The sequence below is a fragment of the Eublepharis macularius genome, chromosome 3, assembly GCF_028583425.1.
Source record: "Eublepharis macularius isolate TG4126 chromosome 3, MPM_Emac_v1.0, whole genome shotgun sequence".
Lineage (NCBI taxonomy): Eukaryota > Metazoa > Chordata > Lepidosauria > Squamata > Eublepharidae > Eublepharis > Eublepharis macularius.
In genome coordinates, this window is record NC_072792.1 from 90,260,694 (window position 1) to 90,276,044 (window position 15,351).

Sequence of the window (15,351 nt, forward strand, 5' to 3'; positions counted from 1 at the left end):
TTTTCATGGCAATGCCACTTTGTGAATTATGTATGAGTGTTTAAGAAAACTGGACCAGCACACCTACTGCTTTTTTTGCTGCTGTCATTCAAATATGATAAATAGATTGTCCATGACAGGCACTAACATAGTTTGTTAACAGGCTTATCTGCTTGACTTGCTTCTCCAATGGTACTAGGGTTGCCAACTCCATGTTGGAAAATTTTTAGAGATTTAGAGGTGAAGCCTGGGAAGGGTGGGGTTCGGGGAGCGGAGGAAACTCAGTTTGGCATATAGAGTTTGCCTTTCCAGGCAGCCATTTTCTCCAAGATAACTTATCTCTGAAATCTAGAGAGCCATTGTAATTTTAGGAGACCTTTACTTGGACATGGTATACTGAGTGGATTGAAAGCTTTTGGGTTTTTGAAGCTTTGAATAAAGCTTTAATTAGATGTGGTGTCTGAATTCAGGCATTAGGCAAATTAACATTTCCCCCTCCCCACCCCCTTGGAATATTAAATTGGGCTTAAATTCAGGTTTAGAATCCCCATTTGTGAGAGGAAAATAAACTTCACCCATACATCTTAATTTCGATGCCATTGACTTCAATTGCACTCCACGTTGGGGGTAGGGGGAGTGAGGTGAGTACACAATCCTAGAAATAAACTCTGTGTGCCCCTGATACAAACTTATGACATTTAATGAAGCCTGTTGTACAGAGGAATCCTATAGTTACTCCAGCCTGGGTATATTTATATCCCAAAACATTGTTACAAGGAGCAGTCATTGTATACTTTCTGTACATAACCTTTCCCCCTTTTAAAAATACAATTACAAAATGAAGAGGCCTAGTAAGATGGAGGATGGGATAGGGTTGTTTCTTTTTTTAAAAAAACTGGTGATCTTGCAAGCAATTATAGATTAAATTGACATTAAAAAGTGTTCTGCCCTCTTTCACCTAACTGCATGTAAGTAAAACAACATGGCTAAACTGAGCACAGAATGTTCTGTTGTCCTACTTGCTCTGTAGATAAATAGAGGACTTCAGCCTATAGCAATCTTTTCATAATAAGTATACTCTTAGGAATTAGTTCCTGTCTTTACTTTTCAATTATTGGCTGGTAGAGGAGACATTTTAAAAGACCACATTGTCTAAAATTTCAAGAGACTTCTAATTCATGCTGTAGTTAATTTAATTGCCAACATTTGACAAAAAATTTAAAATCATTCTACCGGCAACTTATCAAAAAAGCATAGCTGTGGCATAAATAACAGAACTGGTGCCAGGTTCTGAAGAAAAACTAGAATTTTAATTCAAAGCCTAAGGGCATCTTCAGAAGCAGATCTAAGAAACCTTTTGTGGGTTGCAAATATTGAAAATGTTAATATGGAATCTAAGTAGAAGAGAGCCTCTTTCATAGTCTAATGCATTTTTGTTTCATATAATTCAACATTTTAACAATAGTTTTCAGGGGTAGAAAAACATTTTTGAAATATTAGTGTCCTGCCTTAAAGTGTACCCAGGCCTTTTTTTCAGCTGGAACGCAGTGGAACAGAGTTCCGGAACTGCTTGAAAATGGCCACATGGCTGGTGGCCCTCCCCCTGATCTCCAGACGAGGGAAGTTTAGATTGCCCTCCGTGCTGCTTGCAATCTAAACTTCCCACTGTCTGGAGATCAGGGGGCGGGGCCACCAGCCATGTGACCATTTTCTCCGAGGCCACTGAGTTCCACCACCTCTTTTCCCAGAAAAAAAGCCTTGAGTGTACTGCAAAACTCCATCTTGTCGTTTATGCTCTTTAATATCTACATGAAACTGAGAGGTCATCTGAGATTTGGACTGGGTTGTCACCCATATGGGGATGACACTCAGCTCTATCTTATACTTCCTGCCAATCACAGGGAGGCTGTAGGAACCCTGAACTAGTGCCTGGTGGCAGTTTTGGAGTGGATGCAGGCTAGTAAACTGAAGTGTAATTTTGACAAGATGCAAGCGCTTCTGGTGAGCAGAAAGTCTGACTAAGGATTTAAGGGGGTCACCTGTACTGGCAGGGGTTGCACTTCCCTTGAAGGAAGTGCTCTGGGACCCAAGCCTAATTCTGAATAAGCAGGGAGCAGCTGTGCCTGTGAGTGCCTTTCATCAGCTTCGAATGGTTAGCCAGCTACAGCCTTTCATGAAAAGAACTGGCCACTACAGCACATGCTCTGGGTACATCTAAATTAGGTTACTGCAATGTGCTCAATGAGAGACTGCCCTTGAAAAGTTTTTGGAAACTTTAGTTGATGCAGAACACTGCAGCCAGGATGTTGACTGAAGTGGGAAATCATCTTGGCCTATCTACATTGGCTCTCAGTCTGTTTCCAGGCACAATTCAAGGTGTTGGTGTTGACTTTTAAAGCCTTATAAAGCCCAGTGGGAAATGATGCTTTAGTTTTGTTTGGCATTTCCTCAGTGATCCCATCTTCCTGCCCAATATTTTAACTGTTTTTATGTTTTTGTATATGTATTTTAGCTCTGGTTTTAATTATTTTAATGCTGCTTTTTAATTGTTTAATAGTTTTTAAAGATGTGGTTTTATTATGTATGTTTTTAATTTGTTTGCTGCCCTATTGGCCCTTATGAGGGTAGAAAGGCAGGGTTTAAATTTTGTAAAATAAGTAGAAATAAAAATCTGTGAAATGATTGAGTTGAATGGAAGTTGAAGCCATTCCAACTGGACCAGAAAGGACTTTATCTAGATTAGTCACTCACTGGAAGGCCAGTACCTCCTTAACATACCATTGTACATATATGCACACATTTTTTCCACTTAGGTTCACAATTCAAGATGGGTTGGCTTCATACAGTGAGGAAGCTTATCAAGGTGTTTAAGTCCAGAGAGTGTAGCATTTGTGTATGTAAACCCTTGGACTCTAATCTGCACTTCAGCAGTAATTTTATTGAACTATACATTGGAGTCTTTGACCCTGCTAGAACATAAACAATGCTTTTCACAGCAACCTAGGAAAAGCATGTGAGCACCTCTAACAGAAACGGTTGAAATGAACAAGTTTATTTTATATGTGCAAAAGGTTCACTTGGGGCCAATACTCTTTGGATCAAGCTTAGAATACAAGACAGAAAGATAAACTGCCCCCCTCCAGTTGTCAAGATAATTCTTATTAAAGTGAAAAGTGGGTAGTGATGTTTCCACAACCAATCAAAAATTGCCGTGATTGCACCAGAGTAAATAAAGGATTGGGTAGATCATTGGTAAAAACCTGCTACCACTATCTCACTTGAAAGAAATACATCCTTCAAAGTGTGGGACTGTTTAAAGGCAAGTAATATTGGACAATTTCATGTAAACTTACACACTGTTGGGTGATACCCAAAAGTCAAGAAGATATACAAACCATTGCTGTATAGATTGCTCTGGGCTAGTCAGTGGCATTGAAAATTAATGTAGATATCATGCATATGTGTTATGTTTACACATACTCATACAAACAGACACACACAGCTTTTAGACCCAAGTTACAAAGAAAAACATAAAAGTTTCCAGGATTTTATACCTTCAGATTCAGGAATAGATAGATTGGGATATAGAAGGAAGTTGAATTTAACTTCTTATTTAGAGCTGTCTTTTGTCTGTCAATAGCTGCATGGTTTTTAATTGCCTAGTTCAGGAAATGGAGGCACAGCCCCCCAGAATTAAGTAATAGGAGAAGATGAGTTTTAAGCTGCCAGAAACTGACCTATATTTTGAAGTTCAGCAAAAAGGACAGCAAGTACTGGGGTTTTAGAGTTTGTTGAAAATTCTTAATGTTGCTGGGGAAAGAACTGGGAAAATGGTTGCTATTGTCAGGTAGAAATATCAACATTACATGAATGATCAAATTTAAGTTTAGTTCATGAAATAACTAGGTTGTGTTTAATGTCACATGATAGAAAAATAACCATTATTGGTTGTGTTTAATGTCACATGATAGAAAAATTATTGCTTCATTGTGACTTTTGATATATTTAATTAAGATGCTTACTATATTCATTCCTTTATTGTAATGAAAGTATTCATTTTGTAAATGAAGACACAACCCTGTGTTTATGTTTCCTTTTCAGGTAGACTTCAGAAAATCTTAATAAACATTGCCATTAAATAGCTTAAGGCAGACATATGTAGTATCCCACCGAATTTATTTTGAAGAATTGTACTCCTGTTTTTTATTTCAGATCATGCTCTTTATGTGCCTTATGAAGCTTTCTAATTAGGATTGTCTCCTTACCTTCTGTGGTTTCAACAGCTGCATGACAAGTAAAAATGTAGCAGGAAAAGATTCCCCCTACCGGGGTTGACAGTGCTTCAACTCTAGAATTTGTGTCTGCTGTTCAGCTGTTTAAAAAGCACAAGAGCCCTGCTGGAAACAGATGGCTCTTGTACTTGTATTGCAAGAAGCTCCTTAAAAGTTGGTTTTCTTACAGTGGAAAATCAGAATCCATTCTCCTCTTCATGGAACAGCAATGGCAATGTGATAGTAACCTGTTCAATTCACATGATCTCACTTCTTCCTCTACAGCCACTAATCCTGCGCTATTTTAAATTTACAGCATCAATTTAGGGTGTAACAGTAAGATAAAAATTATATAACCTTATAACGCTATCTTTACTGTTACATATTAAAAAGATCATGAGGTTGATGTGAGTGGCTTCTGTGGACAGAGGTGTGATGGGTGTTGCAGCATCAGACAAAAGACCCTAAAAAGTGTATTTACACATTTTTCTATGAACACTGAAAAAAACACACGCAAAAAGTAAACACAGTACAAACCTATTAGACTGATGGCTTATATTCCTTCTCCCAGATGCTTTCTGTTATGATTTTACATATTTCATATTTACACAGAGATAGGGAGATGCCATCTTGTATCCATCAAGTCTCTAGTATACAGTTCAAATTATTCACACATTGAGGCCAAGCCGAGCTTGGGAAGATATTTCTGCAAAATGGGTGCCCCCACATTAGCAGAAAAATCTTAAGCAAAGAAAAGTGGGATGGGGGAGGGGGGAGAATAAACATGTAAAAGTTGGTCTCAAGATCCCTTGACAATCTTCTTGAGTTTTTTAGGCAACCACAGAAAACATATTGCCTGCAGCTGCCTTGGCCACCTGAAATGGCTGCTGAGACCTCATCAGATAGCCTCAGAAAATTTTGGTGATTGTTTACTGCATTATGAATTAGGTTCCCAAGTCCCTTTACTCTCTCGGTGGGGGGAGGGGTGGACCTGGGACTTGCCAGCAGTAAATTCCTTGTACTCATTCCTGGCAAAGTGTGATGACATCACTTCTGGGAAGCAATGTCATCATGCTGGCCACAAGCATGCTCCTGCTCTTTGTGCTGGGCTAATTCAGCACATTTGAGGCCAAAACTGGCTCAGCAAAGCATGGGAGCATGCCCACAGTTGGCGTGATGATGTCACTTCGGGGAAGTGATGTCATCGCATCCCATCAGGAGTATGCCTGGTGCATGCTTTCCCAGATTGCCTGTTGGTGATAGACGATTGCTGGGGGCGGGGTGTGCCACCTCCAACTGATTGCCAGCAATCACTGGGCAATGGAATAAACCCTCCAGAGATTGTCCGCCACTGGCAAGTGGGAAGCCTAATTATGAAACTGAATGATAGGAAGGAGAGCAGGACTTGGGGGGCATAAAGCAAGGAATCATGAAACAAAAGTGTGGAAAGTGGGGAGATGGGAGGAAATTCACTTCCCACATGACTGTCTCAGCAGGTGTTATTGGATCCAGAGATCTCCCTCTTGTAATAGTTATTGTTGGTTTTCACGTGAATACCAGAAGTTCAGGTTTCAGTAATATTGGTCTTTTTCTCTTTGTAAGAGTAGCTCTGCAAGTTTTTCTAGACTCCTTCCTAATCTTGTTCAACTGGTCTCTATGTAGAAGTTATTTACCAATAAGGAAGGTTCTTACTTTCCAAGTAAGGGGTGAGATTCATGATGAGAACTTGGGTCAGAGTCTTTGGAGTGGTGGCCCTGTAGAATCAGTTCACCTCTGAGATCTGACCTTCCAGGCTATGTACAGACAAGTGAAACATTTTTATTAAACTTGCTGTTAATGTGCAGCTGATTATAGGGTTGCACTGTACTGTTTTGAGGATGTGAGAGGATAGAAGTCTCAGTAGGGCATACACAACTTGTGACATGATTTGAAAATGGGATATTTGCATATAGTTTGTTCTAGTGAAGGAGTAGAGGAGAGGCTGGGAGGCCTGCAAACATTTTAAAAATGGGAGTCCTCAGGTTGCTAAAGTTTGAAAACGGCTGTAACAAACTATCAGAACCATCTGAATTTTATTTATTTATTAATTTTCTTTGGATTTCTACTCTACCCTCCCCAAGAAGGGCTCCGGGCGGATTACAACATTTTAAAAACACATTAAAATAATTTATACAATTAAAACCATAATTTTTAAAAAAAAACATTCACATGTAAAAATATCCACTCAGATGGTGGCAATCAATAGCAGCAGACACAGCTCGACAAGATAAGGTGGTGGACAACCCTAGTAGGGAGGGATTCAGATTTTATGGTGTAGCACAGTGATAATTATTCCAAGAGCATTTTAAAACAGGTAGAGTTAGGCAACCTTTTGTAGGGGAAAAACTCTATGCATCTATCTGTGAAGAAGGACAAAAGGGGAGACACAAAGGTTGTACTTGTGTAGATATATTTCATGTCATTCTTGTAAAATTCTTGTTAAATTTTTGCTCTGGTTATTATTTGCTTAAGTGAAAACGTTCTACAAGTACTTTCTTGTGTTCTCTTAATTATTGTCATGGGTGTGTTTCTGAATGCTGAGTTTTGAGACTGGTAGTCTGATAATTGGATGTCATCTGACAAAATAGTTTTTGCCACCACCTCATGGTTTCACCTTGGAACCAACCAGTGGCAGCATGGATCAGGAAAATGACAACAGGAAAAAGTCACAACCATGGCATCCTTCCACCTGGCTGGTGGCTGGGACCAAGGCAAGCCCCAGTGCTGCTGCTCAGCACCTCAGAGGTTTGCCTATAGTTACTTGGGGTAGATAATTAGCCCTGATTGACTTGGGGCTGGGGTACCTGAAGGACTGTCTCCTGCCATACTATCCAGCTTATGATTATCAGTTAAGATCTGTGTCACAAAGCCCTGCTCTTTGTGCCCCCATAGTCAGATGTAAAGTGGGTGGCAACTAGAGACAGGGCATTTTCTATGATGGCACCTCATCTTTGGAATGCAGTCCCCCTTGAGGTTTGCCTGCTGCCTATTTTACTTTCTTTAGGTGACAGGTGACACTAGTGACACATCTTCTTACCCAGGCTTGCAGGATACAAGAAGGGAACTTTGATTCTCAAAAACTTATACCATGAAGATCTTGTCAGTCTCTAAGGTGCCAGTGGACTCATATCCTGCTTCTCAATTGCAGACCAACATGAATACCTACCTGAAATGATCCAGGCTTTTAATTAAAGTTTTTTTTTAAAAAAAATCGTATCAGCTTCTTAATGGTCTGCTTCTGTTTTATGGACAGTTCTTATTCTGTTTATGTCCAATGGCTTGTGTTTAAATATTGTGGTCATTTTAATTTTAAGCTGCATCAAGCAGGACTCTGAAGAGGTGGCATATCATAAATTAAATTAAATTAATAAAATGGTCTGGCATGCTGCCATTCAGCATGTATGACAGGGATTGCCAGCTGGGACTAAGACCTTTTCTTTTAGCCTATTTTTCTAGGTCCTTGATGTCTCTAATCATGCTGGAGCTCTGTCTGGCTAACAATTTGCTTTGCTTTACCACAACTCTATATGACTTTAGATTGGTACACACCATGACTTCCCTTCAAAAGTGAAACTTGCCATATAATGTTGTGCCCCCAAAGTTTTCAGATTACAGCATGGTGGGAATTAACCTGCTAGATACAACATTGCTTAGATCTTTTAACTTGTGCGAGAAAACGCGATATTTCACGTTTTCCCCACAAGATGGCGCAACGTTCTGGAGCCAGGTAAGCCGTCTGGAAACGGCCCAGGACTGGTTCGTGATTCGCTAGCCGGTAGTTTATCAGAGAACCCATTTCTGACGAACTGCCACGAACTTCAGGCTGGTTTGTTTGGTTCATTTTTTGGTTTGTCACTGCAGACAGCCTGGCGCTGATCAATCAGTTTCCTAGGTAACAGGGGATGGACTTCCTGCAAACCTTCTGCTGACCTGGAAGTGGCCTTCTGCTGGCCCAGAAGTGACGATTTGCTGACCCGGATGTGACGTTTTCACTAACCAAACGAATCGGTTCACAAACTGGGGCAGGTTCATGAAAGTTTTTGGTTCACGGTTCGTGGAATGTGATGAACCACGAACTGCACAGTTCAGGTTTTTTCCGGTTTGTGCCCATCTCTGCTCAGCACACTTGAAGCTAGAGTATGTCTCTCTACACATGTGTAGAGTGTTTTAAATTGTTGTGATCTGCCCTGAGCCCACTTGGTTAAGGAGGGCAGACTATAAATTTAAGTAAATAAATAAATAAATATCCTGTCAAGATTTGATGCAGCCTGAATTAGGCCATAGTTGTCTGACCTTGGGATCATTGTGTGGCGGATACCTTGCTCTGTGCATTGCTATGTTTCTTACAAAACTATGGTAATTGGTCTCATGAAAGGCACAGGCACATGTCAGATAAGGTGACAAGTGAATGTGAGTGAGTTCTCCAAAAAACCTGCAACAATTGGTGACACCTATCCACAATCTGATCATCAGCTTGTCAAATGTTTAGTAAATGGGAATCCAAAAATAGGCTTGCCAGCCTCCAGCTGAGGTCTGGAGATCTCCCAGTATTATAATTTATCTTCAGACAGCAGAGATCAGTTCTCTTGGAGAAAAGGAATACTTTGGAAGGTCGACTGTATGGCATTATACCCTGCTGAGGTCCATCCCCTCCCCAGGCTCCACCCCCAAATCTCCAGGAATTTCTCAGTCGGGAGTTGGCAAAACCTACCAAAGCAGATTACGTCATTTACCTGTCCTCCATTTTATCCTCACAACAACCCTTGAGATAGGTTAGGTTGAGTGAGTGTAACTGGATGAAGATCACTCAGCAAGCTTCCATGGCAGAGTAGGAATTTGACCCTGGGTAACCCCAGAACGTAGACCAATGTGTTCACCAGTACACCACACTGACTGCAAGACAAACGTTAGTTCTTCTACAAAGTATTGCAGTAACTATACAAACCAATAAACTAAAGCATGCTTCTTTATTTAACAAAATAATCTTAAATCAATAACAACAGATAAACACATATGCCACCTGCAATCTGATCATTGTCATTTGAAGAAAGATTGTACACTGATCATGAATAAACATATGCCATATGAATGAACACAAGCCAATCACTGCTCTTTGTGCGGTGTTCAAGACAGCTTACTGGCTGCCTGAATCACAGATTCAGATATAAGTCAGCCAGCAGCTTTACTAACAGCAGGCGCTCGGCAAGCACCTTGAAGAGCAGGTGAGCATTTCTCTTCTCTGATACCTCACTATGTACACTTGTCTCTGAATTGGTTAGATAATATTTGTTTTGATTTTGTATTTGTTGAAAGTTGTTAGTTTTGTTGCTATTCATTCAGTCTCCTAACTGTGTAGATGAGTGAGATTTAAAAACAAACATTTTCCTTTCAAGTAATTTAAAAATAATGCAGAATCCATGATTTTTATACTAGACTTAGCAGAGCCAGTTTCAGGATTTTTTTAGGTGGGGGGAGCACAGAATTCCCAGGGCCCCATCCCCTCCCCTGTGCATCACTAGGCACTCATGCCCTTCTTCCCTCCCATCTGCATGCCTCCCACCTACCTGTGTGTCCTTCCCTTTTCTGTTTACAAGCACGCCTACTGCTCCTGTTCACAGCTGCCTGCAGACTTTTCTCCAGCGGCACCAGGCAGTGCATACAGCAGGGAGCGTGGGTGGTGGACTGCTAGCAAGTGAGTGGGCAGGGGGTGCTGGCAGCAGTGGGCCCTTCCAGAAACCTTGGGCCCTGGCAGATGCCCCACCTCGGGGAATGCTGATGCCAGCCCTGGGATTTAGAAGAAACAACTGGAAAAGTTTTCCTAGGGAAATCTTACATTTTATTATGCTAAGCACTTTCCATTTTTCACATAGTACAATTTATGGCTATTTCTTCACAAAATAAGGGTAAGTTTTTCCACTTGAAGGAGACACACACTTCCTGATTGGAAAAGAATTGCCTTCTATTATCTCTAAAGCAATGTAAATATTAACTACGCCTTCTGTGGAAATATGTAAATGTCTGTTTCCGTCTTTAACCTTTGAAAGCTGGTGAGGTACAGTGGCAAATGGGAAATCCCTGTTTCAAATCTCACCTTGACCATGAAGCTACTAAGTAGCCTTGGCAAGCTGCTCTCTCTTAGCCTGAGCTGCCTATGTCCATCAGTAATATGGGGATAACAATACAGGTGTACAGGTTTGTTACTAACAGTAAAAGGTAGTGAGTTTGAAACATTTTGAACACAAGGGATCTACAAATGCTAAAAATTCCCTCCCACTATCTTCCATTCTTATTCTTATGGTTCAGTATTTCTTCTGCCACCTTACTGGACATCTTGTGTTGTGTGCAGTAAAACTAGGTCTTCTAAGCTGCAGTCCTATACACACCTATTGAGTAAAGTGGAACTTCTGAAAAAACATACATAGGATGTAATGTAAATAGATTTAGTAGCTTTTTAAAAATTAGTGAAGATCACAAGTTATATCTTAAATCCCTCCTTCACAAATAGAAGGGAACTTGTGCTCATTCAGGAGGGGTGTGATTTTTGCATAATGTATCTCATAAGATACCAACCAGATTTTTTCCTGCATTGTTTAAAAATAAAACCTTTCTTTGGGGAAGTTTATAAAGTACAATGCATAATATGACAAATTCCTCACTTCTCTCTGAACACAAATACATAAACAACGGCAGGAACTTTAGCCTCAGACACCATTTGAAATTGCAAGGCAGCAAATGTTTTCCTCAGAGGACAGACAGATAACCCAGAGCAATAATCAGGAAGACCAAAACTTATCTTAACAAGGTGGTAAACCCAAAGAAACTGAGTGCTGTGCATGTAGCACATGACAATAATTGGATCCCGAGCTTTTGCTGTACTTTCAACATACTTTGTAACCTTTCTGTGAGAAACAGCTTTTAAAAACATTACAAACCAGGTCCATGTTTGTAACAGAGCCTTCAGATTTACTGGTGCATCTGTTAGTAGCTCGTTCAGAATAACATTTGAGGAAGAGACCTATATTTTGCATGTGCAGAAAACAATTGGTTGGTTTGTGCAGGCATTGGGGCAAGTCTTAGCATTTGGATATTCTTATAGGGGACTTGCTCTACCCCTTCCCTCTTTCCAGATTTGTATTTAAAACAGCTCTCCCTGCCATTGTGTTTAAAACTCTTTCTTCCTAATCCTGGCAAAAAATGCCAAGCGAGCCAAACTAACATTTCCTGATGGGAAAAGAATTCCCTCTACAGGAATGCCTCCTTCCCTATGCCCAGCCAAAGCAGCTTAGCTCATCTGCAGGGCTCACGTAATGACATCATTTCTGGGACGTGATGTCATTGTGTGGGTGAAAGGGCAGCCTGGGAGCGCTCCCATGGTCACCAGGTGTTTGAATCAGCCTGCTGCGAGGCGTGATTCATCCTGAATCAGACCCACTGCAGGGCATGATTCTGCCTGAATTGGAATGCTGTGGGAGTGGGAGTGTGCCGTGCTACCCAGGGATATGCCACACCACCCAGATAAGTAGGGGTGGGGGGATCCCCCACCCCAGGCAGGGGAATGGCACCCCTAAGTGTTCAATCCACCTTGAGTCTCAGTGAGAAAGGCAGACTAGAAATAACAGAAATAAATAGCTATTGCTCCAGAGCTTTCCAACTTATTCTAAATTCTGCACTGCTGTGTGAAGCACAGGCACTGACTGATGGTCTATCAGGAGTAATGGCTGAGCCGCAGCCAGCTCCCCTAGCACCAAAAGTTTATTTGTATAGCCCTAGAGCTGAGATCATAGCCCTAGTATTCTGAAAAGCAAGTGAGTCAAGGCTTTGTTTTGATGAGTTGGGCAGAGGTGGATAGGTCTGCTGGACTGGACAAGTGGAAGTTGTTGCTTTAGCTGTTATGGCTGTAATAAAATCACTAGTGCTAAATCATTCAAACAATAGCTTTACCACAACCAACATTGCTATGTAATCTTTCTGTCTAGTGTTCTAAATGGCCTCTGTGAAATTATTCTTTCTGAAGGGATCCTACTGAAGATCAGTATACCAGTTCTAAAACCTCAGTTTCAGATATCCTGGAGTGAGAGGAGACGAGAACCCTCCCTCCTTGCCCCACCCTTACACTTAAAGCTGCCACTGATAGAATGGCCAGGCAAAGTGCAGGAATGGCTGCCTGCCCCCCACTCTGCCCTTCTCATGGCTGCTGCAGGAACAGTGTAGGGTAGCTGCTAAGCCCAGGAGCCTGCTGTCACCATGGCACCAAGTCACAAGGGAAGAGGAGAAGGACCCCTATTGCCCTCACCTTTTTGCGCGTCCAGCTCCCTGGTAAGTCAGGGGTCCCCCATTTAGTTTCTCCAGTACTTCATCACCCTTCCCCCAGTAACAATTCTGCTGTCTCAGATCTCCCATCAGGTTTTGGTTTGCCTTAGAGTTGCCACGCCTGATAAAACCATAGAGTTCAGCAGGCAGTGGTTTAAATGGACCATTATATCAGTCATATAAATCAATATAAATTAATAATGTGGAATACTGTGGGTTTTTTTAAAAAAAGTCCTACCATTCAGTGTTTGTTTTAAGTAGTATTTTGCAACATTAAGAGAGGGAAGATCTCAGAAGTTCAGCAGGGTTGGTATTTGGATGGAGGTCACCAAGGAAGACTCTGCAGAGGAAGGCAATGACAAAGCACCTCACTTGCCTTGAAAGCCCTTTGCTGGGGTCGCCATAAATTGGTTGCAACTTGATGGCATATATGTTTGTATGTAGCAGCATTCATGACTGGAAATCAGTTTGGATTGGGAGCATTTTTGCACATGCACAGTTTTGAAAAATCCCAGTGCAAACCTGTTCAGCAGGCATTCAAATCATTAATTGCTAGACTAAACAGACCCTGTGATCAGTTCATATCTGATCATCACAATGAAACACAGTTAACTTGAACTGTCAGATTTATATGCTGTGAAATTTAATTCTATTCTGTGAAATTTAATTCTATTACCTTTATTTCCAAAATCTGTTTTGAGGTATGCTAAACATACCATTTAAGCAGGCACAGTCCAACTTGTCCTCCCTGATATCTATGCAACAGTTCAGGTATTGAGAGATTGTTGATCAACATGCTTGTGTTTTTTTCTTCTTTCTTTTTAGTTCACAATGGCTTGTGTTTTCACATCCAACAAAACCATCAGAGTTTGTCCTTTCCTCAATGGGGATGTGGAAAACCCAGAACCCAAAACTAACACCACATGGATTCATCCCAATTTGCCCAGCAAATGTACATGGAAACCAGGAAAATCCATCTCGGAATCGCCTCATAATTGTGTGCCTTTGTAAGTAGCAGCTGTGTTACTTGCTGCAATCAGAAAATGTTTTCTCCTCACTGACCTCAGCCTCAGGCCACAGCACTAAGCAAATAGGATATTCATAATTGTTTCTATGAGCACATTCTATACAGTTTTGGCTCCGAGCTGCTGCATGAGATGGATTTTGTTGGGCTGGTTATACATCTGTGTCAACCCACTGCACAATCCTGATGTGGGCTTCCTAGTTTCATTCAGACTCTCAGGGCTTATCTGTATGGCAGGTTTTCATGTTCCTATTTTGGTTTTGTATTTTTGTAGCACATAATAGAGACTATGCAAAAACAGGCTGTTTTGTCCTGGGAAATACTAATGATGACCTTGTGGATTGTCCAGCACATACCGGTATAACCATCTGTGTGGAGTCTGTGGAAGCAAAGCATCTTGCATGTTTGGCCTGGTGAAAATCAGAACATTCAATGTTTCCAGTGTCTAAAATTAAAACTATCTATGAACTTATTTACATTAAAAGAAATTTAGGAGAGTACAATTGAAAAGGTGCCTTAGAAATGATAAATGCTAACCTATTTCTCTCAGATAATTACAACAACCACATGGTAGACTGCTTGTATGAAATGGCTCCCACAGGTAATATATATTACCAGAAATATTTTTGGACCTTGTTTTGGTTAGAAGATATATGTGAACTCTTGAGTCAAAAGTGTAGCCACTGATAATTTTGGTATCATAGGAACATCTAGCAAAATGCTAGCTGCACATCTTCCATGGATGGTGATTCTCAGTTTTATCTCTACAAATACTGCTGTCTCCATTGTTGTTGCTTCATAACAAAAATGGGAGAAGGTGAACTTTCATTCATTCATTCATTCATTCATTCATTCATTCATTCATTCATTCATTCATTCATTCATTCATGTCATTTGTAGTCCGCCTTTCTCACTGAGACTCAAGGTGGATTACATAGCGTGAGATTAGTACCATCAGTAGTAAGGACAAGGGCAGGCATTTCCATACAGTGTCAAGGACATCTCCATAAACAATGTCATAGGGTAAATGAATACAAGTTTACAAAGACATAGCATTAGCAAGGATCCAAAACCGGGTTGAAGAATTGCTGAAACAGAACATAACCAATTCTAGGACTGATATTAGACAATATGAAGCACAAGTAGCATATAGGAGTACATATTTAAAGCAAGAGATAACTTTCAAAATATAAATGGGGCTAATTAGCTAACTGGGATGTGTGTGCAATTTGGAGGCCTGCTGATATCAGGTCATGGTGCTGATGGTAACACTGATAGGCTTCTCTCAATCTGACAAAAATGGTTTGTTATTCTTGGGAACTTACAAAATGAGAGATGACTTGTATAAACCTAAATAAAGTGCCATTGGGTACAACAATGTGCAGCAGCGTCTTTGTGTTCCTAAAGTTTACAGGTTCAGTGACACTTGCACACAGGTGATTTTTGTTGCAAACAGCTTTTGCATCTCGCTCTTAATAGAAGAGTGACTCTTCTCAAAAGCACCATAAACAAAATCACAATTTGGCGTGTGAAATCTTCTCACAACATTTTCTCCATTACTCTTTCACGCATTTCCCAAACCTTATTCTCCTTTATCAAGTTACAAGCATCTTACACTCTGCAAAGTGTACAGAGTTTTCTGCTTGGGGCTATGTAACTTGACATAAACCAGTAACTTAATGCTTCCTGCAATAAAACAAGTTAATGATAAGCATAAGTATATGGAAG

The 15,351-nt window shown here is 40.6% G+C and overlaps 1 protein-coding gene across 1 annotated transcript in view; it reads left to right on the forward strand.

Annotated features, from left to right (window-relative positions):
* Positions 1-9,495: 9,495 nt before the first annotated feature.
* LOC129326686 (cystathionine beta-synthase-like) overlaps positions 9,496-15,351 on the forward strand; it is a 53,598-nt gene continuing 47,742 nt past the window's right edge. The window contains exons 1-2 of the mRNA XM_054974981.1: positions 9,496-9,511; positions 13,425-13,606. Of these exons, the coding sequence (XP_054830956.1) occupies positions 13,431-13,606 (176 nt within the window). The 5' untranslated portion in view covers positions 9,496-9,511; positions 13,425-13,430. The remainder of the gene's footprint in view (positions 9,512-13,424; positions 13,607-15,351) is intronic.